The sequence below is a fragment of the Dipodomys merriami genome, unplaced genomic scaffold (genome assembly GCF_024711535.1).
Source record: "Dipodomys merriami isolate MVZ:Mamm:240054 unplaced genomic scaffold, mDipMer1.0.p SCAF_291, whole genome shotgun sequence".
Classification (NCBI taxonomy): domain Eukaryota; kingdom Metazoa; phylum Chordata; class Mammalia; order Rodentia; family Heteromyidae; genus Dipodomys; species Dipodomys merriami.
In genome coordinates this window covers 861,213-885,461 of record NW_027204393.1, presented here as the reverse complement: position 1 = coordinate 885,461, position 24,249 = coordinate 861,213, and the positions used below count along the sequence as shown (strand labels likewise).

At 39.3% G+C, this 24,249-nt stretch overlaps 1 protein-coding gene across 5 annotated transcripts in view; it reads right to left on the bottom strand.

Moving 5' to 3' along the window:
- LOC138839072 (double-stranded RNA-binding protein Staufen homolog 2) overlaps positions 1-24,249 on the bottom strand; it is a 289,434-nt gene that overhangs the window by 250,740 nt on the left and 14,445 nt on the right. The window contains exon 4 of one of the 5 annotated variants that reach the window (XM_070038742.1): positions 5,329-5,459. The exons of 3 other annotated variants lie outside the window; for them this stretch is intronic. In XM_070038742.1, the coding sequence (XP_069894843.1) occupies positions 5,329-5,442 (114 nt within the window). In that variant the 5' untranslated portion in view covers positions 5,443-5,459. Of the gene's footprint in view, positions 1-5,328; positions 5,460-24,249 lie in introns of those variants that run through there. One more of the 5 variants, XM_070038745.1, reaches the window with a different exon arrangement.

Genomic DNA, 24,249 nt, shown 5'->3' with positions numbered 1-24,249 from the left:
TGGTAGAGCGCTTGCCTTGCATGCATTAGGCCCTGGGTTTGACTCCTCAGCACCATATAAGCAAAAAGAAAAAAAGCCAGAAGTGGTACTGTGGCTCAAGTGGTAGAGTGCTAGCCTTGAGCTGAAGAGCTGAGGGACAGGGCCCAGGCCCAGAGTTCAGGCCCCACAACTGGACCCAAAAAATAAAAAAATAGAAGAAAATAGTTCATTAGCCCCTCCAAACATTTCAGTAAATCTATAAAGAATCAAGGCAAATTAGTATCTTGGCATTGCTTTATAAAATGTGAGGGGCAGGGTGGGGTCAATAACTATTAGCCATTTTATGGTAATTCAGTTCTTCACTCCATCAGGGGTAACATCAAAAAATGCCCTAAATTATAAACTAGTATTTATGAGCCTTCCAGAGGCACTGAACTAATTCAAATAAGTGTAACTAAAATACCAGAGTCAGAAAGACCCTAACCACAGTATTTCAACTCCTGCTAAATTAAACTTAGTTCAGGAATAAACAGTGTTCCTCAGAAGAAATGTGAGTTTCTGGGACTCTGAGAGTTGGAACTCTTTCAATGAATGCTTAAAAACCCTTCCTTTCTGTGGAATATAACTTGACCTTTACACCAAGATCTGAAAAGCTTACATGAAACAGCAACTATCTCTCTGAAGTGAAAAGCATTTTTAACTAATATGCTCAAATTCTTGTAACATAACCTACTTTACAGATTTCCATTGGTACATAAATACATAAAAAATTATTTCTCTACTTCATAATATTTTCATTTTAACTTACAGAGCAAAGCCAAGAGACTTTAAAATAACTATTTTAAAACACCAAGTATCCTACCACCAAAACAGTAATCATAACATCCTAAAAAACTTATTTAATAATGATGATTTGGTTAGCTAGGTGTGGTATCAGGACTATAATTCTAACACTTTAGAGGTTGGGATGGGAGGATTCTGAGTTGTAGGCCAGACTGGGCAATACAGAAGATTCTGTCTCAAAAATCCAAACAACAAACAACAAAAAAAATGACTTTATATACTCAAAGTAAAACATTATTAAAGTACAATAACCAAAGTGGCATCCCAAAATTAATTAGTCATATACTGTAAAATGCTATTTCTGAAAATAGAAACAAATACTAACAATAAATTTATCTTAATATTTTTCCTTCTTAAACCTGTTTTTAAGATTCAGAACAATGGGGAAAGTTTTTGCACAGCAGAGTTGCTTCAAATAAATGTTTTCCTGTCTATTATTTTTATATTTTGTTTTTGCTTTTGCCTGCTAAGAACTGAACCCAAAACTATACATGCTATGCAAGCACTCTACCAATAAACTAGATTACCAGCCCATTCATTTGTTCAAAGTATTTTTTAGAAGTCTCTTTAGGGGTTGGGAAGGTGACTCAGTGGTAGAGTGCTTGCCTCACATGCATGAGGCCCTGGGTTCAATTCCTCAGCACCACATAAGCAGAAAAATCCGGAAGTGGCACTGTGACTCAAGTGGTAGAGCACTAGCCTTGAGCTGAAGAGCTGAGGGACAGCGCCCAGGCCCAGAGTTCAGGCCCTATGACCAACAAAAAAAAAAAAAAGAAAAGAAATGTGAGGAGTTGGGTGTGTCACTTAGTGATAGAGTGCTTGCCTAGCATGCATGAAGCCCTGGGTTCGATTCCTCAGTACCACATAAACAGAAAAAGCCAGAAGTGGTGCTATGGTAAAGTGGTAGAGTGCTAGCTTTGAGTAAAAGAAGCTCAGGGACAGTGCCCAGGCTATGAGTTCAAGCCCCAGGACTGACAAAAACATAACAAAAAGAAATATGAGACCTTTTTCTGTCTTTCAGAAAAGCTCACTCACTGACATCTACATAGTTAACTAAATTTTTCATTCATTTATTTATTCACTCTTTCAACAAACATTAAATGAATGCCTACTACAAGGACCATTCAAGGCACTGGAAACATACCAAAGTAAACAAATAGCAAATGAGCCCTGCCCTCACAGAATTTATGTTGTAATTGGGGAAGTAAAGGACAAAACAGTAAAGTATCTTCAGGTACTACCCCACTACCAAGAAAAAGGGAAGGCATATGACAAAGATCAGGAATACAGTTTTAGATACATTTGTTTGAGAGAGATATTAGATACTCAAATAGAGATGAGTGATAGGCAATTAAGTATACAATTAGAAAGTACAAGGAAGAGCTGGAGACTTAAATTTGAACACTGACAACAAGTAAATGTTATTTAAAGCTATGAGACTGTATGTAAAAATCACTAGGAAGCAAATGCAAGAGAATGAGAAGTTCAGAATCTGAGTTCTGGGGACTTACCATACTAAAAGGTCTGAGAGATTAGAGGGGAAAAATAAAGAAAGAAACCTAAACTGTGGCAAATGAGCCAGACATATTAGTGTATACCTATCATCCCAGCACTGAGGAGGCCAAGGCAGGAAGATTCTGAATTGAAGGCCAGCCTGGGCTTCATGGCAACACTTTATCTCAGTGTAACAGGAACTGAATACATTTCACTTCTATCAAAGCCAGCCAACAGGTTAAGAAACACAAGGCAGCAATTATGGTATTTAACAAGGAAGTTACTTTAGACCTTCACACGGCCAATTCTGAACAGTGGGAGCGGTAGGAACAAAATCCCAACTAGAGAGGACTGAAAACAGCTAATACATACAACTCTTTTAAGTAGTTGAAGTTTTAACAGAAGAAGGCAGTATAGGGAGAGTTATTAAGATATGGGAACTAGGTATATGAGTTTATGCTGATGGGCATGAACTACTGGAAGAGGAAGCTGCTGATACTGAAGAGAATAGGAAAAGGGAAAAGCACAAGAAAAATGAAGCTGAAGGAGCTATAATCTAGTACACAAATAGAGTGGTTGGCAGAGTTCAGACTGGGGTTCGGCATTGAGCCAAGCAAGTACCTATAACCAAAAGCGGTAAGAGACTAGAGTGCAAACAATGTGGAGTTTAAACTGAATGAAGAGCTAAGAACTAAGGTAAGTCAGGAATAGTAAAAAGGTGGTAGAGTCAATAGAATTTTTTTTGCATAAGAGATATTTGAACTCAGGATTCTCCTTACTAGTCAGGTACTCAGCTGCTTGACCCATGCCTCCACTCCCTTTTGTTCTTGATATTTTTAAAATAGGGTCTTGCTTTTTGCCTAGGCTGGCCTGGATCTCAAACCTATTTTACAATTCCCCCTTAGCTGGGATGTCAGAAATGAACCACTACAACCAGCTTTTTCTTCTCTTATGATGGGATCTTTCAAAAGTTTTTCACCAACTGAGCTAGAAATATGATCCTCCAAGTCTCTAGAAATTGGTTCAAATGGGGTCTTACAAACTTATTTTTTCTTTTTACATGGGTGGGCCTCTATTAATAATCCTACAGATCTCTGCCTCCCAAGTAGCTAGGATTACAGGTGTAAGTACCAATGTCCAGCAGAATCAACAGACTTTTTGTAATGGAAGGACTATTATAATCAAATTACTACAAGGAATGATCTAGAAGTTAAGAGTCAGAGACTGAGTAATTGAAATTAAAATAATGGAGGATCTCAATTACAAAATATAATTACATGAGTAAGTGGATGAAGGAGCAGAAACAAACTAATTGTATATAACCTTCTAGGAAGAAAAAGGTCAGTATCTTGGAATAAAAATCACCATAAATTTAAATAGGAAGGATGCATAAGAAAATCAAAGCCCATGGGGCTGGGAAGGTGGCTCAGTGGTAGAGCGCTTGCTTTGTATGCATGAAGCCCTGGGTTCGATTCCTCAGCACCACATAAGCAAACAGAAAAAAAGCCAGAAGTGGCGCTGTGGCTCAAGTGGTAAAGCGCTAGCCTTGAGCTGAAGAGCTGAGGGACAGACCCAGAGTTCAGGCCCTGCGACTGGACCCAAAAAAAAAAGAAAAAAAGAAAAAAGAAAATCAAAGCCCACCCATGAGAAATGTGATAGAACTATCCAAAGGTAGATAAATGCCATGAGGGATGATGAATTTAATGTTCCAAAATGAATAAAGGCAAAATAACATTCAAAGCAGAAAGATACTGGACAAAGGCAGGGAGATGTGAAGTAATCTGAGAAAGCAAACAGCTCAACATGATAAAGGGCAGAATCATATGAAAGAGAATAGTATGCATGGCTGTCCAATATGGCAAGACACAACATTTTCTTTGCTAATGCTCGAACAAGAGATAGGGTGAATGAATTAAACAACTGTCCATAATGTCTTCTCAAAAGCCTCTAATAAGGAACAAGTGACAGATTTTAGTTCCACCTTATTTCTTTAAGGGAGATGATAGAAAACAACAAACCCAATTTAGAGTTTGCTTTTCGAAGATTAACCAACACTTACAGAATCAATTGCTTCCACAATGTGTACAAAAATGTGTGATTATCATACTTTTTGTTGTTGGTGGTGGTGGTGGTCTTGGGGCTTGAACTCTGGGCCTGGGTGCTGAGCTCTTCAGTTCAAGGCAAGCACTTTACCAATTGGGCCACAGCGCCACTTCCAATTTTCTGGTAGTTAATTGGAGATAATACTCTCACGGACTTTCCTGCCCGGGCTGGCTTTGAACCTTGATCCTCCAGCCTTCTGAGTAGCTAGGATTACAACCATGAGCCACTAGCACCCGGCCTATCATACATTTTATAATATTGTATTAAATATCTATACTTAAAATATGCCAAGAAAAATTATGCGCAATTGAGATATTTCAAACAAATGAATACAGCTGAATGTATTTATTATACATTTTTATAATATTTTTATATGTAAACACATGCAACTAAATATAAATACACACGGATGTCCATTTTAAAGAACAGTAAGTAAATGCATAATCATACTACTGCCGTACACAATGTTTATTAGGGAAGAATCTTAGAATTAAACATTACATTGCAGAAGATGTTTTAAGAGTTAATATTTGTAACATTTTACTTTAACAGCTGGGCTGGGCTTCTTTGGGCTTTTTTGGCTTTTTACTCAGAAGCCGAACATATTCAAGTGCTAGTATCAGCATTTATTAACTACTAAACAAGTCACATTTTTCTATGCTTGAGATTCTTTGTTTACAAAAGGAAATTAAGAAATCTCTATCTTGTAGTTTTGTTAAGGTTTTTCTGAGGAGCTAAATCTGAAAGAGCTTTATAAGCCAAGATGATTATAAGATTCTTTACAGACTATTATTAATATAGAACTAAAAATCTTCAGATCATCTACTCCCCACTCCAGCAAATCAACACAGTTAAGACCTGGCCTGATATTTTGATAAGCATATCTCACCACCTCTGGTCAAACCTTACCTTTGAATGAGCAGGCCCGCTTTCACTCAGAAGTTTATACTGGGGTTGGATGCTATTGAAACGGGCTAACTCATTTAACAGACACATTGGAGTTTTCTCTTTGGGGTTTGCCATTTTATCTTGGAGAGAAGCTGTAAATAAAAAGGCTGTAAAGTTTTTGTCAAGAACGACTTTACAAAATGGAAGAAAGTAGTTCTGAAGGGCTGGGAATGTGGCTTAGAGGTACAGTGCTTTGCCTAGCATGCATGAAGCCCTGGGTTCAATTCCTCAGCACCACATAAACAGAAAAAGCCAGAAGTGGCAATATGGCTCAAGTGACAAAATGCTAGCCTTGAGCAAAAAAAGAAGCTCAGGGACAGTGTCCAGGCCCTGAGTTTAAGCCACAGGACTGGGGGAAAAAAGTTGTTTAGACTTTTTAGAAATCAGATTGTATATATGAATTATTTTCATGAACTTTTATATTAAAAAATTCAAGTTATCAAGTCTTCTATTACATGCAACAGAAATATGTATTACATTCTAAATAACAAATTAGGGTGCTTTGTTCTAATCTTAAGTTGCTCTATACATATATAAAAGCACATTTAAAGTTTAAGATTACAATAAATATTAATTTAGCTTATAAATTTTCCTTTCAAGAAATTCATCATTAATAGGTAAGCATCTTGATTCCTAGTACTCTAAGATTAAATTTTGTCTACATTTTAACCTTTTGTCCATTTCCTCCTGAGGCAGCACATCAGAATTTCTAGACTTGGGAATCAAATTCCAAAACTAAGTATTAGTTCTATTTCTGGTAACTGTAAGCAAAATTCCTTTTCTTCTTGTTACAGAACTTCTGAAAGTAAACAGCAACCAGGCATGGTAGTGCATACCTATAATACCAGGAGCACTCAGGAAGCTGAGGCAGCTAAGGCAGAACAATTATAAATTATAAATTCAAAGCGAGGAGGACAGGGGAGGGGAAGAAGGAGGAGTAAGGAGGGGTGCAGAGGACAATTCAGCAAATACCTTAACTCCTAGACCTGAGATAGTTTCCTGAAATATTTGCTTTGAGCCTTGATTATTTCATTACAGTTATCAACCTTATCAATCTTTTTTAAAATTTTTATTGTTGGGCTGGGAAGATGGCTCAGTGGTAGAGCGCTTGCCTTGCATGCATGAGGCCCTGGGTTAGATTCCTCAGCACCACATAAGCAGAAAAAGCTGGAAGTGGCACTGTGGCTCAAGTGGCAGAGTGCTAGCCTTGAGCTGAAGAGCTGAGGGACAGCGCCCAGGCCCACAGTTCAGGCCCCACAACCGACAAAAAGAAAAAAAGATCACATAAAATGTTTATTGTTATTATAGAAGTTATATACAGAGGGGTTAGAGTTACAAAAAGTCAGGTAAAGAGTACATTTCAGACAATGTCACCCTTCCTTTGCTCTCTCTTATCAATCTAAAATAACAACTGAGCAATGATTGCTCATACCTGTAATCTTAGCTATTCAGGGAGCTGAGATATAGGACTGAGGCTCTGTGGGGCTGAGCAGAAAAGTCTGCAAAACTCCATCTCCAATTAGCCAGCAAAATGCTGGGCTACAGGGGTGGCTCAAGGGGTAGAGCACATGCTGTTAGCAAGAAAGCAAATAAGAGCACAGGCCTTGCGTTCAAGCGCTGGTACTGGCATAGAAAAAACAACAGAAAAACATTGTATTACATTACAATTGAGTTCCTTTTACCTTTTCCACAGAATATATACTCCTCTAGAATATATACTCTTCTAGAATATTTTAAAAAACATTTATTGTCATACATGTACCTTCACATAAAGTCTTAAAATATTTGGTTTTGTGCTCTCTATATAAACAGCATTATGATAAATTTATCATATTCACAATTTCCTTTTTTCATGCTTTAAGGATATATCACATCACCTTAACCTGCTGTAGGATTTATACGACAGTACTGTAGCAGCTTTTATTCTGCTCCTAATTCAAACATTTAGGTTATTTCCAAGTCTTTGCTTTTACAGGAATATGTTGCCAAAGGGCTCTGGGAATCATTATCTAAACAACTTCCTCCAGAACATGAAAACTACTATTTCCCTGCAAGCTTGAAAACACAGATTAAAGCCACATAGTGTAATGTTTTGTAATTTCATGTTTACCCAGTGGCATCCCACTGGTATTTTAGGGGTATTTTTATTTGCATTCCTAGAGTACTAGGAACACTAGACATCTTCTCTTGTATTATGAATCGTAAAAAACTGCGTCTGCTCTTTTTTTATTCATACTCCCATATATTGCAGTTATTGATCTTTTACAGTTTATGCTTATTTTATGTCATATTTAAGAAATCCTTCCCTAATCTTCAAAGTCTTAACTATTTTATTTAAACACACTAAATTTTCTATTTTCTCTTAAAATGAAAGTAATAAATCCATCTTTCTTAAAGTAAGAGTAATAAATCTATCTTCCTGCTTCCATTTCAAATAGAATGAGGCTAGCTAGATAGGACGATGCAAGTATGTAGGAGGGGCAGGGAAAAGTGAAGACAGGAAGAGAAAAAGAAGTCTATCCAATTTAACCCAAAAGTTGTGAAAGTAAGATTTTAAGAAGTATAGGTGGCTTCAAAGTATGCTGCCAATACAAAGGTTTTCTTTACAATTACAGAATCTTTTCCTAAAACTGTATATATGCATATATTTGTTTGAATCCCAATATTGGGATTTGAATTTAAGGCCTCACATTTGCTAGACTGGCACTCTACCACTTGAGCCACACCTCCATTTCGGGGGTTTTGCTGGTTAATTGGAGATAAAAATCTCCTGGAATTGGCGCTGTGGTTCAAGTGGTAGAGCACTCACCTTGAGCTGAAGAGCGCAGGGACAGTGCCCAGGCCCAGAGTTCAAGCCCCATGACCAAAAAAAAAAAAAAATCTCCTGGAATTGTCTGCCTAAGCTGGCTTCAAACCATGATCCTCAGCCTCCTGAGTAGCTAGGATTATAGTCAGCCAAGCCATTAGTGACTCTCTTTGCTGGTTGGAAACAGGTTTTTACTACTCTCACCTGAGCAGTACATCATGCATCACTGAAAGTTCAATTGCATTGCTAAGGAATTCATTTCACTACAAAGAATAGCACATTTCGGGGCTGGGAAGGTGGCTCAGAGGTAGAGCGCTTGCCTTGCATGCATGAGGCCCTGGGTTCAATTCCTCAGCACCACATAAGCAAAAAGAAAAAAGCCGGAAGTGGCGCTGTGGCTCAAGTGGTAGAGTAGCTAGTCTTGAGCTGAAGAGCTGAGGGACAGCTCCCAGGCCCAGAGTTCAGGCCCCATGACTGGACCCAAAAAAAAAGAGTAGCACATTTCTCACCCAAGAACCTCCTTTAGTATCATCAGGTTGTATGTGGTTTTAAACCAGTTATCAATATGCATGTTTTGTGAACCAAATTGAACAGTTACTGTTGGAAAATCTGATGCCCTTAGGACATCTCTGCAAACAGCTGCTTCCTCCGTCCACTTGGGCCCAATGCTATTTCCCTCTAAGGCTAATGTCCCTAAGCATGTAGGCCAAAGATTCCATGTCTTCATTTAAAAATTTACCCTCCCTTCCTCTAGCCAATCAGTACCTGCAGCTATTCACATGCTTACATCATTGCAAGAAACAAGGCTTGGATAAGAGAACTTTTATTTTGTTTTGACAATTTAAAAAAGGTGCAGAATCCTCTTCCCCCTCAAAAAAAAAAAAAGGAACAAGGGTTTTAAGTTTACAGAAATGCATCTCTAGCTTTTTCCTCACTCACTGGGAATATAATCAGTAAGAATGAACAGCAAAAAATAGGCTAATATGAAACATTGCATTAAGAGTGCTGCAAATAAAATTAGTGTCTTTCTCTGTGAGACAGGACTTGGTAAACATTCCAGAGCTGAATACAACCCAGTAATGTCATCTGTGGCAACAGGTAAAACCAAAAGAAATATCTACAAGGTACTAGAGAGTGGCTGTCAGCCTCCCACTTAGTTAGGACCACAGGCACACGTCACATTTGGCTTATTGGCTGAGACTTGGTCTTGCTAAATTTTTGCCTGGACTGGCTTCAAAATAAAATCCTCCCAATCTCTGTCTCCTATGTACCTAGATTACAAGGCTTTCAGTATCTCATCCAGCCCACAAATTGTCTTCTTTAGAACTGACCTGAGAGGGGAGGATTTTTAATTTCTTCATTTCACTTCCCAGGATCCAGTGAATACAAGGAATGATGCAAATGCTGCAGCTGCAAGTTGTGTGTAAACTTTTCCTTTTTACCCATGGCTCAATGCTATCAGGTGAAGTCATTCTTCCTCCCAGAACTTATAAAACATACTGGACATCACTGCATTTTAAAACTTTTTTTTTTTTTTTTGGTCTGTTGTGGGCTTGAACTCTGGGCTTAGGCGCTGTCCCTGCGCTCTTCAGCTCAAGGCAAATGCTCTATCGCTTGACCCACAGTGCCACTTCTGGTTTTCTAATGGTTTAATGGATTGGAGATAAGAGTCTCATGGACTTTCCTGCCCGGGCTGGCTTTGAACCGCGATCCTCAAATCTCAGCCTCCTGAGTAGCTAGAATTACAGGCATGAGCCACCGGTGCCCAGCTGCATTAATATATCTTATCAATAAAAATTATTTCTGCCTGGAGTCAGTGGCTTATGCCTAGAATCCTAGCTACTCTAGAGGTTGAGATCTGAGGAGTGAGATTCAAAGCCAAGGAAGGAAAGTCCATGAGACTCATCTCAAAGTAACTAGCAAAAAGCCAGAAATGGGACTGTGGCTCAAAGCAGTAGAGCATTAGCCTTGAACTCAAAAGTGCCAGGACAGTGCCCTAGGACCAGCATAAATAAACAAACAAACATTTTCATGATGGCACTACCACCACAGAAGTGGGGAGGGTTATCTTTATTACTTCTCAGCATGAATGAACACCAGGTAAAGTATCAACTAACCCAAGGAGCAAGCTGCACTTTGTCACATATCTGTACAGGAGGAGTCTGTGAGGTGAGTTCCACTAACAGTAAAGGCAAGAAGCAGCTAGGAACAGAGTAGGCAGTGGCAGCAACAAAATCTCTGTGAGCCAAAACCATACAAATTTCTTTCTAGCTGGGGGGGTGGGTAGGAAGCACCTGAAACCTAAGTACTAGATTTTGACTAATAATTTTTCTGGCTTCCCTGGGATAATAGTTTTCACTTTTTATTTTATGTTTTTGGTCAGTCATGGGGATTGAACTCTGGGCCTGGGCGCTGTCCCTCAGCTCTTCAGCTCAAGACAAGTGCTCTGCCACTTGAGCTACAGCGCCACTTCCAGTTTTCTGAGTGGTTTGTTGGAGATAAGAGTCTCACAGAGTTTCCTGCCCGGGCTGGCTTTGAACCTCGATCCTCAGATCTCAGCCTCCTGAGTAGCTAGGATTATAGGCATGAGTCACCGATGCCTGGCTCACTTTTTAATTTGATATGGGAAATTACAGATTTTTTTTTAACTGTTGAACCAGCCCTGCCTTCCAAAGATGAACCACAATATAATTTTAAAATATACTACTAGGTTGGGAAGGTGGCTCAGTGGTAGAGTGCTTGCCTTGCATGCATGAGGCCTTGGGTTCAATTCCCCAGCACCACATAAGCAGAAAAAGCCAAAAGTGGTGCTATGGCTCAAGTGGTAGAGTGCTAGCCTTGAGCTGAAGAGCTGAGGGACAGTGCCCAGGCCCAAAGTTCAAGCCCCATGACCAACAAAAATAAAATAAATATAAAAATATAATACTGAATTAAACTTGCTAAAACTTTTAGATTTTTGCAATTACATTTATTTGAAAGTTTTGAATCTGTTGAATACCTGTTGTTCATGCCTGTAATTATCTAGTCAGGAGGTGGAAATTCAAGGATCATGGTTTGAAGCCAGTGGGGGCAGAAAAATCTGTAAGACTCTTATTTCTAACTAACTACCAAAAGCCAGAAGTGAAGCTGTGGCTCAAATAGTAAAATGGTTATTGCACTAACCTGAAGCAAATAAAGCTCGAGAACAGTGCCTAGGCTCTCAGTTAAAGCCCCAAGACTGGCACAGAAGAAAAAGAAAAAGTATTGTCAGTAATTTGCTCATCATGTCTTTGTCTGACTATTCTATCCCAGTAATGAAAACATCATACACCTTGAAAAATATTACACACACACACACACACACACACACACACACACGTGGGAGGGTATATATTATGGATGTGGGAAGGTATGGGGAAAGAGTCTGTACTAATATTTGAAATCAAGCACTCTACCACTCTCTTTATGATCCTTAATGTTTCAGATTATCTCTCACTATATGCCCAAGCTGGGCATAGCTTTCATATTTATGCTCTCCCTCCACCCCTACCTTGTAGTTTAGGATGAGAGGCACATACCACAATGAGTCAAAACATTCTCAAAAATGTTTCTTTAGGGAAACATACAACAGAGGGGCCCATTAGCTTCACTGGACATTGACAAAAATGAACTAAACAACTCAAGGGCAGTGATGGGAAGGAGGGAATGAGAGGCAAAGAGGAATAGCTGACACTAAACAAAAGGAAAGAAATGTACATATTACCCGATGTGGAAGAAATAGTTGTACTCCATTGGTGCCCAATGGAAATAGCTTCTTAAGAAAGAATTTGCGCCAGGAACTAGTGGCTCAGGCCTGTGATCCTAGCTACTCAGGAGGCTGAGATCTGAGGATCTCAGTTCAAAGACAGCCCATAGGAAAAGTCCGTGAGAGTCTTACCTCCAATAAACCACTCAGAAAACCGAAGTGACACTGTGAATCAAGTGGCAGTACGCTAGCCTTGAGCTGAAGAGCTGAGGGACAGCGCCCAGACTCAGAATTCAAGCCCCATGACCGACGAAAGAAAGAAAGAAAGAAAGAAAGAAAGAAAGAAAGAAAGAAAGAAAGAAAGAAAGAAAGAAAGAAAGAAAGAAAGAAAGAAAGAAAGAAAGAAAAATTTGCTGGACTTTGGTGGTTCACACCTGCAATTCTAGCTACTTAGGAGGCTGAGATCTGAGGATTGTGGTTTGAAGCCATCCTGGGCAATAAAGTTGTAGCTCAAGTGGTAGAGTGCTAGCCTTGAGCAAAACACTCAGGGACAGCATCCAGGCCCTGAGTTCAAGCTCTAGGTCCAGCATAAAAAAAAAACTTTCCTTTGCTAACCATATATCTAATATGGGACTAATACCCAGAATTCATAAAGATTTTATATCTCAAAAACAACAAAAATGAACAATCTAATTATAAAATAGGCAAGCTCTCAGAATAGTGATTTAAGAATGATATGCAAACTCAAATATGAAAAGGATACTCACCATCACTATCAAAGAAATGAGAATCAAAACCACAACGAAGTATTACTTCATATACATTGGGATGCCTTTTTTTTTTTCTGAGGGTGGGGGTGGTACCAGAGTTTCAACTCAAGATCTTATACTCACTCAGCTTGCTTCCTCCACTGCCACCCTGACACTTGAACATGCCTCTAGCCTTGCTTTCTTGGTTATTTTGCAGAGTTTCAGACTTTTCTGTCCTGGCCTTAAACATCAGTCTTCCAGATTTCACTCTCCTAAATAGCTAAGATTACAGGTGTGAGACACTGGAACCTGGCCACATTTCTTAAATATAAAAAAATTAGTACAGTAAAAATGCAAAACTGAACTCCTTGTGAATTACTGTAAGCAGTGTCTATAGGAAACAACGTAGCAGTTCCTGAAAACATTAAACACAGAACTACCACATGAAAATTTCACTAGAAGAACTGCTAGAAGAACTAAAAATAGGAAATCAAATAAATACTTGTACTATCATTCTCACGAAAGCATTACTCACAACAACTAAAATTAAAAACAACCTAAGAACTCATAAAAGAATGGATATAGAGAGCCAGGCATCAATAGCTCATGCCTGTACTCCTAGCTACTCAGGAGGCTGAGATCTGAAGATCATGGTTCAAAGCCAGCCCAGGCAGGAAAGTCCATGCGACATTTATCTTCAAAAAACCACTCAGAAAACTGGCAGTGGCACTGTAGCTCAACTGGTAGAGCGCTAGCCTTGAGCTGAAGAGCTGAGGGATAGCTCCCAGGCCCAGAGTTCAAGCCCCATGACTGACAAAAAAAGAAAAAAGAAAAGAAAGAATGGATACAGATATAACAATGGAAGTGAAACTTAGGAAATTCTGATATATGCAACAACATAGCTGTACCATAATGGTATTATACTAAATATGCCACTCACTAAAGGACAAAAATTATATAATCACTTTTTTGTGTGTGCCGGTCCTAGGGCTTGAACTCGGAATTTAGGCACTATTTCTAAGCTTTTTTGTTAAAGACTAGAGCTCTACCACTTGAACCACAGCTTTTTAGCGGTTAATTGAAGTTAAAGAATTACAGGGATTTTCCTTCCAGGTCTGTCTTTGAACCATGATCCTCAGATCTCAGCCTCTTGAGTAACTAGGATTACAGACATGAGACACCAGCACCCAGACTACAAGTACATATTTAAGAATAGTGAAATTTATAGACATAGAAAATAGTAATTGCCAGAGGCTTAGGGAAAACAATGGGGAGTACGTGTTTGATTATAGGGTTCCAGTATGGAAAAACCTTTAAAGTCTGGAGATGATTTATAGTGATCGTTATAGAACAATACACCTTAATGTCATGTAAGTATACATTTTTTAAATAGTTGGCATAACCTTTACTACGTGCATTTTACCAAAATTAAGAACTTTAAAAACATACCATCAAAATCTCAGTTCTTTTTGAAAAGTATTTTCAGGAAGAATAGAAATCTAGGTTAAGAACTACTTGTTTTTCACTACTTTCAAGATGGCACTCCACTCTTCTGGCTTTAAATTTCTAACACTGTGATCACTCATGTCTTCATTTCATTGAAAAGGAGGAATATAGAACCAATGGTAGATAATTGCCTAGGATATGTGAGGGGCACTGGGTTCAATCTCCAATACCATAAGGGAAAAAATCACTTCACTGAGCAATGGTGACTTGGGCTGTAATCCTAGCTTCTCAGGAGGCTGAGATAGGAGAATCATGATTTGAAGCCAGCTGGGGCAAGAAAGCCTATGAGACTCCTATCTCCAATTAATCAGCACAAAGCCAGAAGCAGAGCTGTGGTTCAAGTGGTAGAATACTAGCCTTGAATGAAAAAAAAAAATTTAAGCTGGGCACCAGTAGCTCACACCTGTAATCCTAGCTGCCCAGGAGGCTGAGGTCTGAGGATGATGGTTCAAAGATAGCCTGGGCAAGGCAAGTCCATAGATTCTTCAATTAACCACCAGAAAAGCAGAAGTGGCACTGTGGTTCAAGTGGTAGAGTGCTAGCCTTGAGATGAAGTGCTCAGGGACAGCGCCCAGGCCCAGAGTCCAAGACCCATGACACAAAACAAAACAAAAAACCTAAAATAAAAAACAAAAAACCTAAAGAATAGCGCCCAAGCCTTGAGTTTAAGCCAAAAATACAGCATCAAAAAAAGAGAGACAGACAGACAGTGGGGGGGAAAGAAGGAAGGAAGGAAGGAAGGAAGGAAGGAAGGAAGGAAGGAAGGAAGGAAGGAAGGAAGGAAGGAAGGAAGGAAGGAAGGAAAGAAGGGAAAGGAAACTTCACAAAATGCCTGTTTACCCTCAGGCTGGTCTATGATTTTTTTTTCCTTCAGTATCACTGACTTATAGTTACTAGATTACAGTAATTACAAGGTTTTTGTGTGTGTGTGATGGCTCACTGACTTTAGAAGTATGGTTTTAGTTTTACAAAATACAGTAGGGTTTTCAATCATTTTATCTAAAATTTTGCTTATTGCCCCTCTTACTTTTCCTGGGACTCGTAACATACTTGTTATCATCCCACAGTTCACTGACAACTTTGTATTGCTTTTTTCATCTTCCCATCCTGTGCTTCATTCTGAATCATCACCATTGTATGTATGCTCACTGATCTTGTATCTACAAGTGTCTTCTCTACTAATCCTATATACTATTCCTTTTTCATGTCAGGTATTGATTCCTCATCTCTAGAAGTTCTAGCTGTGTGTTGTTATACTTTCTATTTACACATTTTTGTTTTCTTCTTCCTTCTTGTAACATACATAGTATGTCTTTTTCTATTAAGCCACATTAGCCTCTTTCGAACTAGTGGGTTTTTATCTTAGTTACAAATTATATTGATCTTCTTTACAAGCATCTTTTTTAATTTTTTATTTAGGTAAAACTAACATAACATTAAATCAGTCTATCTAGGTGAAAAATAACACAGTGACATTTAGTATATAGTCACATTTAGTGCAATAGCCATCTAGATCTAGTTCCAAAACATTTTATCACTCCAAATGGAAATTCTGAATCTATTCATAATTGTTCTCATTTCTCCTTACCCTTAGTCTCTAGCAACCATTAATCTGCATTGAATGCCTATTATAGATATTTCAAATAAATATAATCATATATTATGTGACTTTTTGTGTCTGATTTCTTTCAATTAAGTCTTTCCAAAACTCATCTGCACTGCAGCATACATAATAGATACTGTGAATTGTTTGCCCTTTCATACACTGATAGAAACCTGGGCTGCTTCCATACTTTGTCTATATATTTAAGAACTTGTTTTCAACTTTAAAGGTTCTTACCTAGAATTGGAACTACTGGTTCACAGGACAATACTTTAAGTTTGAGGAACTGTTTGGTTCTTTTCCACAGTGATAAACCACTTAAAATTCCACCTAGTGATATAGAAGAGTTCTAGTTTCTCCACATCCTTACCATTTTATGGTTAGTCTTTTGGTCCCAGATAATCTAGAATGGATAAAATGCCATCTTTCTATTCATTTAAGGAAATTAGTGATGCTCCTACATTTACTGCCAAGTTTAGTTACATGCATTCTTGAATGTTTTTTGTTGTTGTTGTTTTGTTGGTCATCAGGTTTAAACTCTGGGCTTGGGAGCTGTCCCTGAGCTGTTCAGCCTAAGGCAACGTCTCTAACACTTGAGCCACAGAGCCACTTCCAGTTTTCTGAGTGGTTCATTGGAGGTAAGAGTCTCAAGGACTTTCCTGCATGGGCTGGCTTTGAACCGTGATCCTCAGATCTCAGTCTCCTAAGCAGCTAGGATTACAGGCATGAGGCACAGGTGCCCAGCTTCTTGCATGTTTTATTCTGTTTTCTCAGTCAAACTAAAGGACTGTTGCTCTTCTTGTTTTCAAAGAATGCTTTATTCACTGATTCTGATCATGTATGATGTAAGCATTTTCATGTGTACTTGAGTACTTATGTACCTTCTTTGGAAAATTGTCTGCTCAAGTCTCTTGCCCATGTTTTAGTTATCTTTTTGTTATTGAGTTGTTTTAATTTATTGGAGGGGGGGGGAGTTCACTTTTGACACAAGTAGTCACTGTTGCTCAGGTTAGCCTCAAACTTCTGTGCTCAAACAAAAAACCTCCTGAGTAGTTGGGATTACAGGTGCACATTAGTATGCCCAGCTCTTAGTTTTTATATTTAGGACATAGACCTATTTTTAGTTAATTTTTATATGGTATGACATAATGATTCAATTTTTTTTTTGCATGTATATCTCCAGTTATCCCCAAATAGTTTCTTCAAAGAGTTATTCTTTCCTCACTGAATAGTCCTGGCATTCTTCTCAAAAGAAAATTCTACATAAATGTATTAGTTTATTGTTGTACTAGCAGTATTATTCTATTATTCTATATTTCTTTACCCTAATGCCAGTATCACAGCTTTATTACACCTCTGAAGTAATTCCTGAAACTAGAAAATATGAATTCTCCAACTTTCTTCTTTTTCAAGAATACTGTATTTTCCTTTTTTTGGTGGGGGGGTCCGGTCATGGGGCCTAAACTCTGGGCCTGGGCGCTGTCCTTCAGCTCTTCAGCTCAAGGCTAGCGCTCTACCACTTGAGCCACAGTGCTACTTCCGGCTTTTTTCTTTTTGCTTATGTGGTGCTGAGGAATCGAACCCAGGGCCTCAGGCATGCAAGGCAAGCGCTCTACCACTGAGACACCTTCCTTTTTTTGTCAATTGTGGGGCTTGAACTCAGGCCCTAGATGCTGTCCCTGAGCTCTTTTTGCTCAAGCTAGCACTCCACCCCTTCGAGCCTCAGCTCCACTTCTACTTTTCAAGTGGTTAATTGGAGATAAGAGTCTCACTGGAACTTTTCTGCCCAAGCAGGCTTCAAACTGCAACCCTCAGATCTCAGTAGCTAGGATTATAGGTGTGAGCCACCAGTGCCTGGCTACATTTCCCTTTTGAAATTACTGTTAGTCATAGAAATAATTGTTATGTTTATCTTTTACCTACATGCATATTTATCAGTTTTGTGCTTGTGTATATATCCACTGGAATTTCTACACACAGGGTCATTATTATTTGTACTGAGTTTTACTTCTTCCAAATTTGTAAGTCGTTATTTTCTTGCTTAACTGCTCTGTAATTTCCACCACAATCTGGATAACCATGAATATGGGTATTTATTGTGCTATTCCTGACCATAACAGGAAAAGTTTCAGTGTTTCACCACTGAATTCACTGAATTTAGTATCAGCCTTTAGTTTTCAAAAATTATTGAATGCAAATAGAGAGACAAAGAGTGAACAAATTTAACAGTAGTATTCAGTAAACACTGTGTTGAAAATGAACCGTACAACTTATTGTCGGGGACAGGAGGGAGAAAGCAAAAGAAGGGGTAGCATTGCCCTAAAAGAAATGTACTCATTACCTGACTTATAAAACATGAACCCTGGGGCTGGGAAGGTGGCTCAGTGGTAGAGTGCTTGCCTTGCATGCATGAGGCCCTGGGTTCAAATCCTCAGCACCACATAAGCAAAAAAGAAAAAAAGCCAGAAGTGGCACTGTGGCTCAAGTGGTAGAGCGCTAACCTTGAGCTTAAGAGCTGAGGGACAGCGCCCAGGCCCAGAGTTCAGGCCCCACAACTGGACCCAAAAAAAAAAAATTTAACCCTTCTGTATATTACACTTATATGCTGAAAAAATGTGAACTAATTCCCTGCTATTTCTACTCTTGATTATTTCAATCATGAATATTCTCTTAATAGTATATTTCCTATTTTCAATTTACTTCCACTATAATTTTCATGGGGGAGAGGTGGCTGGAGCTTGAACTCAAAGCCTAGGTGCTATCCCTGAGTTTTTTCACTCAAGACTAGTGCTCTACACTTGAGCCACAGCTCCACTTCCAACTTATTGGTAGTTAACTGCAGATAAAAATCTCATGGACTCCTGCTTAAACTAGCTTTGAACTGTGATCCTAAGATCTCAGCCTGCATAGCTAAAATTACAGGTGTAAGTCACCAATGCCTGGCTTTTTTTTTGGTCTGTCGTGAGCCTGGACACTGTCCCTCAGCTCTTCAGCTCAAAGCTAGTGCCCTACCAGTTGAGCCACAGTGTCACTTCCAGCTTTTTCTGCTTATGTAGTGCTGAGGAATCAAACCCAGGGCCTCATGCATGCAACACAAGCGCTCTACCACTGAGCCAACTTCCCAGCCCATGCCTGGCTTTTTATACTTGTTTCCACTAGCCTTTGAGTTTGTCTTCTTTTTCGACTATCCTTAAGGTTCAAAGATTATTTACTTGAAATCTTTCTTTGCTAACATAGGTATTACTGCTATTAAACACTGTCAAGTCATGTGTGTTCTCTTCACTTTCATGTATCTCTAAATATTTTCTAATTTGCTCTATATTTCTTCTTTGACCTATTAGTATGACCTGGGGAGAGGGGGATGCTATGACAAGTGATAAAGTATTTTCCTAGAAAGGGCAAGGCCCTGGGGCTAGGAAAGTGGCTCAGTGGTAGAGCACTTGCCTTGCATGCCTGAGGCCCTGGGTTCAATTCCTCAGCACCACATAAGCAAAAAGAAAAAAGCCGGAAATGGCGCTGTGGCTCATGTGGTAGAGCGCTAGCCTTGAGCTGAAGAGCTGAGGGACAGCGTCCAGGCCCAGAGTTCAGGCCCCACAACTGGACCCAAAAAAAAAAAAAGAAAAGAAAGGGCAAGGCCCTGAGTTTAATCCCAAGTACTACCAAAAAAAAAAAAAAAGGGAATGGGTCGATTTTTACAGTAAACATCCCTCAGTATCTGTGGGGGTTGGATTACAATATACATCTAAGAATACCAATTTGTATAAAACCTATGTACATCCTCTCAGTCTTTAATCATCTTTAGATTATTTATAATGTCTAGTATGATATAAATACTGTCAATATTTACTATGCTACATTGCTTAGAGAATAACGAGATTAAGAAGTCAGCACAGATGCTACATTTTTTTCCAAAATGTTTTTAATATGTAGTTACTTGAATCTATGGACAAGAAATCTACAAACATGAAGGCCAAATATATTTGTAAATTTTATAATACTCTTTCCATTGATTTCTAAGTTGATTCTATTGTTCATGAAGATACTATGCATGGTTTAAATATCTTCAATTTTAGCCAGGTATAGGTGGCTCATGGCTGTAATCCTAGCTACTCAGGAGGCTGAGATCTGAGGATCACAGTTCAAAGCCAGCCCAAGCAAGAAAGTCCGTGAAAACTGGAAGTGACGCTGTGCTTAAAGTGGTAGAGCGCTAGTCTACCCAGAGTTAGCCCAGGCCCAGCGTTCAAGTCCCATAACCAACAACAAAAAAAATCTTACTAAAACTTGTTTTGGGGTCTATCATATAATGCAGCATGTTTCACTTGTGCTTGATGTTCTGCACGTGTCCCTTAATCTAATTATAGTGGTGTTCATGTCTTCTATTTCCTTAAGATCTTTCTGGAAGTTCTATCTATTACTGAAGATAAGGCAAGTATTTTAATTGTGTTACATGACAGTAAATGAATTCTTATTGTTGAATTCTGGACTGTATTATATTCCTGTAAAGAGTGTTCAGGTACACACTTAACTTACTTTAAATCACTTGGAGTCATCTGGGAATCTTCCCAATGTTCCATGAAAACATGGCCAGTATCGTGCTTTGTGTGAGCTTTAGAATTTATCTCACTGATTTCCAGCAGTTTTTCCTGTGACTTCAAATAGGTCCTGTCCTGTCAAACACTTACAAATCAGAACTCAGGTGAAGAACCCTGATCTGGTCTGGGAATGTAGCTTAGTGGTATTGTGTTTGCCTAGCCTGCATGACGCCCTGGATTCAATTCCTCAATACCACATAACAGAAAAAGCCTGAAGTAGTGCCGTGGCTCAAGTGGTAGAGTGCTAGCCTTCAGCAAAAGAAGCTCAGGAACAGTGCTCAGGCCCTGAGTTCAAGTCCCAGGACTGGTATTAAAAAAAAAAAAAAAAAAAGAACCCTCTGTACCTCTCCAGAATGTATGCATACATGGCTTTCTTGCTTTTTCATGTACAATCTCCTAGTCCTCCCCTGCCCTCAGCTTCCAGTTGACAGCTCCTTTTGTTTACTAATACTCTGTCACACCTTATCTTTCCAAGGTTCTTATCTTTGCTTCCTTATCACAAGACTGCTGGGCTGGCCTTGGTGGCTCTCTGTAATCAGTGAGTAGGAGGCTACAGGAGGATCATGAGTTTGAGACCAGCCTGGGCTACACCTTGGGTTAGGAAAGTGGCTCAGTGGTAGAGTGCTTGCCTTGCATACATGAGGCCCTGAGTTCGATTCCTCAGCACCACATAAGCAAAAAGAAAAAAGCCGGAAGTGGCTCAAGTGGTAGAGCGCTAGCCTTGAGCTGAAGAGCTGAGGGACAGTGCTCAGGCCCAGAGTTCAGGCCCCACGACCGACAAAACAAAAAAAGCCTGCTGGGCTTTCTTTTGGTTTCTTCTTCACTAAAGCCAGTACTGCCTCTAGACTGTAGACTGCAGTAGAAGAGCTTGTACCTCATTAGTCTCCATTCTTTCAGGGATCACAGTCTAGTGTTGCCTATCATTTAATGTTGAAAAAAAAGTTCACGTATTTTGTATGTTCTCTGCTTGTCTAGGGAGGAAAGGCATATTTTTAACTGCAGAACAAGTTACCCCCAACTCAGCAGCCTTATAAAACAAACATTGACTATTTTTTATTTGTTCTCAGTTTCTGAGAGTCAGCAAGCAGCAAGCAGTTGAACTGGGTAGTTCTTGCTCAGGATATCTCATGAAGTTGTAGTTAAGATTTCAGTAGAGCAGGTGTCAGAAAACTTGATTGCAGTGGGAAGACGTGCTTCCAAAAGGGTTCACTCACGTGTTGTTGGTTAGAGGCCACCTTTTCTTGCTGGCTACTGTCAGGAACACTCATTTCCCATGACGTGTGCTTCTCCCATCAGTTTTTCACAACATGGCAACAACTACTCTCAGAACAAGCAATCCAAAACCAAGGAAGAGGGAGCGCATGCAAGAGAACAAGATGAAGACAAAGGAAGACGTATAGGAGAGAAACAGAGAATGTAGAATACAGAGAATAAAAGGAAACAAAATAACCTATCCTCAAAAATGATCCATCACTGGGGCTGGGAATGTTGCTTAGTGATAAAGTGCTTGCCTAGCATGCATGAAACCCTGGGTTCTCTTCCTCAGTACCACATAACAGAAAAAGCTGGAAGTAGTATTGTAGTTCAAGTGATACGCTAGCCTTGAGCAAAAGTAGGCTCAGGGACAGTGCCCGGGCCCTGAGCTCCAGGACTGGCCAATAAAAAAATAAAAATGAGCCTGCCATGTTCCATTGATCACACCTACTGCCCTTGTTGTACAAAGACAACACAAATGTATAAATAGCAGATAAAATGAAGTGATCACTGGGGACCACCTTGGCAGTGGTCACACACAGGATAAATCCAGTTCCTGTTAAGTCAACAGAGGAGATACTAAAAGTACTTCTTACACATTTTTAGGGGTGATTTGGGGTTCAAACTCAGGGCCCTATGGTTTACATTTAAACTTTGCCCTGTACACTTTTTAGCTTTGCCTATTTTTTAGATATTGTCTCATGTTTTCGCCCAGGCAGGCCTCAGATGGTGATCCTTCTACCTGTGCCTCCCACCTACATCTCCCACACAGCTGAGATTAGAGGTGTACACCACCATGCCTGGCTTGTTCACTGATGAAATCTTGCTAACTTTTCATTATGGCTGGCCTCACACTGCAATCCTTCTGATCTATGCCTCTTAAGTAACTGGGATTACAAGTGTGAACCATTGTACTTGACTCCTTCTATATTTTAATACTCTAATGCTTACTGTTTTTCTTGTTTAACTACAGACCTTGTCTCATGGCTGTGAAAGGTAAGACTGTACTCCATATGCCAAGATGGAGAAAAATAAAACTAAGAGTTAGTAGCAATAACTTTTTTTTTTTTTTTTTGTCAGTCATGGGGCTTCAACTCATGGCCTGGGCACTGTCCTTAAGCTCTTTTTGCTCACTGCTAGTGCTCTAATACTTTGAGCCATAGCATCTCCTCATGTTTTCTGGTGGCTGATTGGAGATCAGAGTCTCATGGACTTCCCTGCCTGGGCTGGCTTTGAACTGTGAACCTCAGATCTCAGATCTCCTGAGTAGCTAGGATTATCAGTGTAAGCCACCACACCAGGTTTAATTACCAATAATTCCCCCCTCCCCCCGCCTTTTTTTTTTAATAGCTGTAGGGCTTGAACTCTGGGTCTGGGTACTGTTCCTCAGCTCTTCAGCTCAAAGTGAGCGCTCTGCCACTTGAGCCACAGCACTACTTCCAGTTTTTCTGATGGTTAATTGGAGAAAAGTCTCACAGACTTTCCTTGCCTGGGCAAGATTTGAACCTCGATCCTTGGATCTCAGCCTCCTGAATAGCTGGGATTACAGTCATGAGCCATGGGCGCAGGGCAGCAAAAACTTTTAAGAAAAAAGAAAAGTAACTTTTCTATGGAGAAAAAAGGGGAAGTAACTGAAACCAATCCCAAGTGGCTTATTCCTCCAAATATTCAAATGGTCTCTACCCTGCTTTCCCATCAGTCACAAGTCAAGAAGCAATACCAACAATAACATTAATAGTAAAATAGATAGCAGAAATAGCAGCATTAGGACCAATGCTGAGCATTTTGCTTCACTCAGTAACTCCTCACAGCAAACTTACAAACATAGACATCATTATTCCTTAAAATCTACATCATTTGTTTCACACCCTGTCTTACAGTCTACAAGGTAACAACTTTCCTGTTCTGACAGCACCTGCAGAAGAACCCCCTTTCCCTACAGGGTCAGGCTGCAAAACTTCTTAGCTTCCAGATTCCCAACATCTACTACCACACCCTGGTAAAAGGAATTAGCAAAATACTTAAGACTTCTATGAACTCTTTGTTCCTCTGCTATGAATTCTTTGTTCCTCGGTTACCACAATACTATAATTCACATAACACAGACTTCTCTAATCCCTTAGGACACACTGATTTGTCAAGTCTGCCTCTTCAGCTAATTTAAAAGAAATGATCCTTCTGCAACCAATCATTTGAAAATATACCTTCTTAATTTATATTGGTGCAGCTTAATATTAAATGATTTCCCTACAGACTTACCATTAGTAAGAAAAACACACTGTCTACTTGCTATCCTGGTAACTACTAGACTCTCATTCAATTTTTCTTTTTCTAAAAAAAAGTAATAATTATAAATACTGACTCATAGTCTCAAAGGTTTAATGAAAATAATGACATTTACCAGGAAATGGAACTATGTTTTGGGGGATTAGGCAAAGGGGGAGACCACATAAATGGAAGGAGAAAGAATGAGCAAATGTGGTCATTATATTCTATGTACAGTATGAAATACCAAACTGCGGAACTTGAGGGTAGAAATGGGAGGGTAGAAATGGGGGAGAATGAAAGAATGGGTGACACTGATCAAGAGTATTGTACTCATAGCCTGACTTAAAAAGTTGTAACACCTTTGTGCAACTATTTAATAA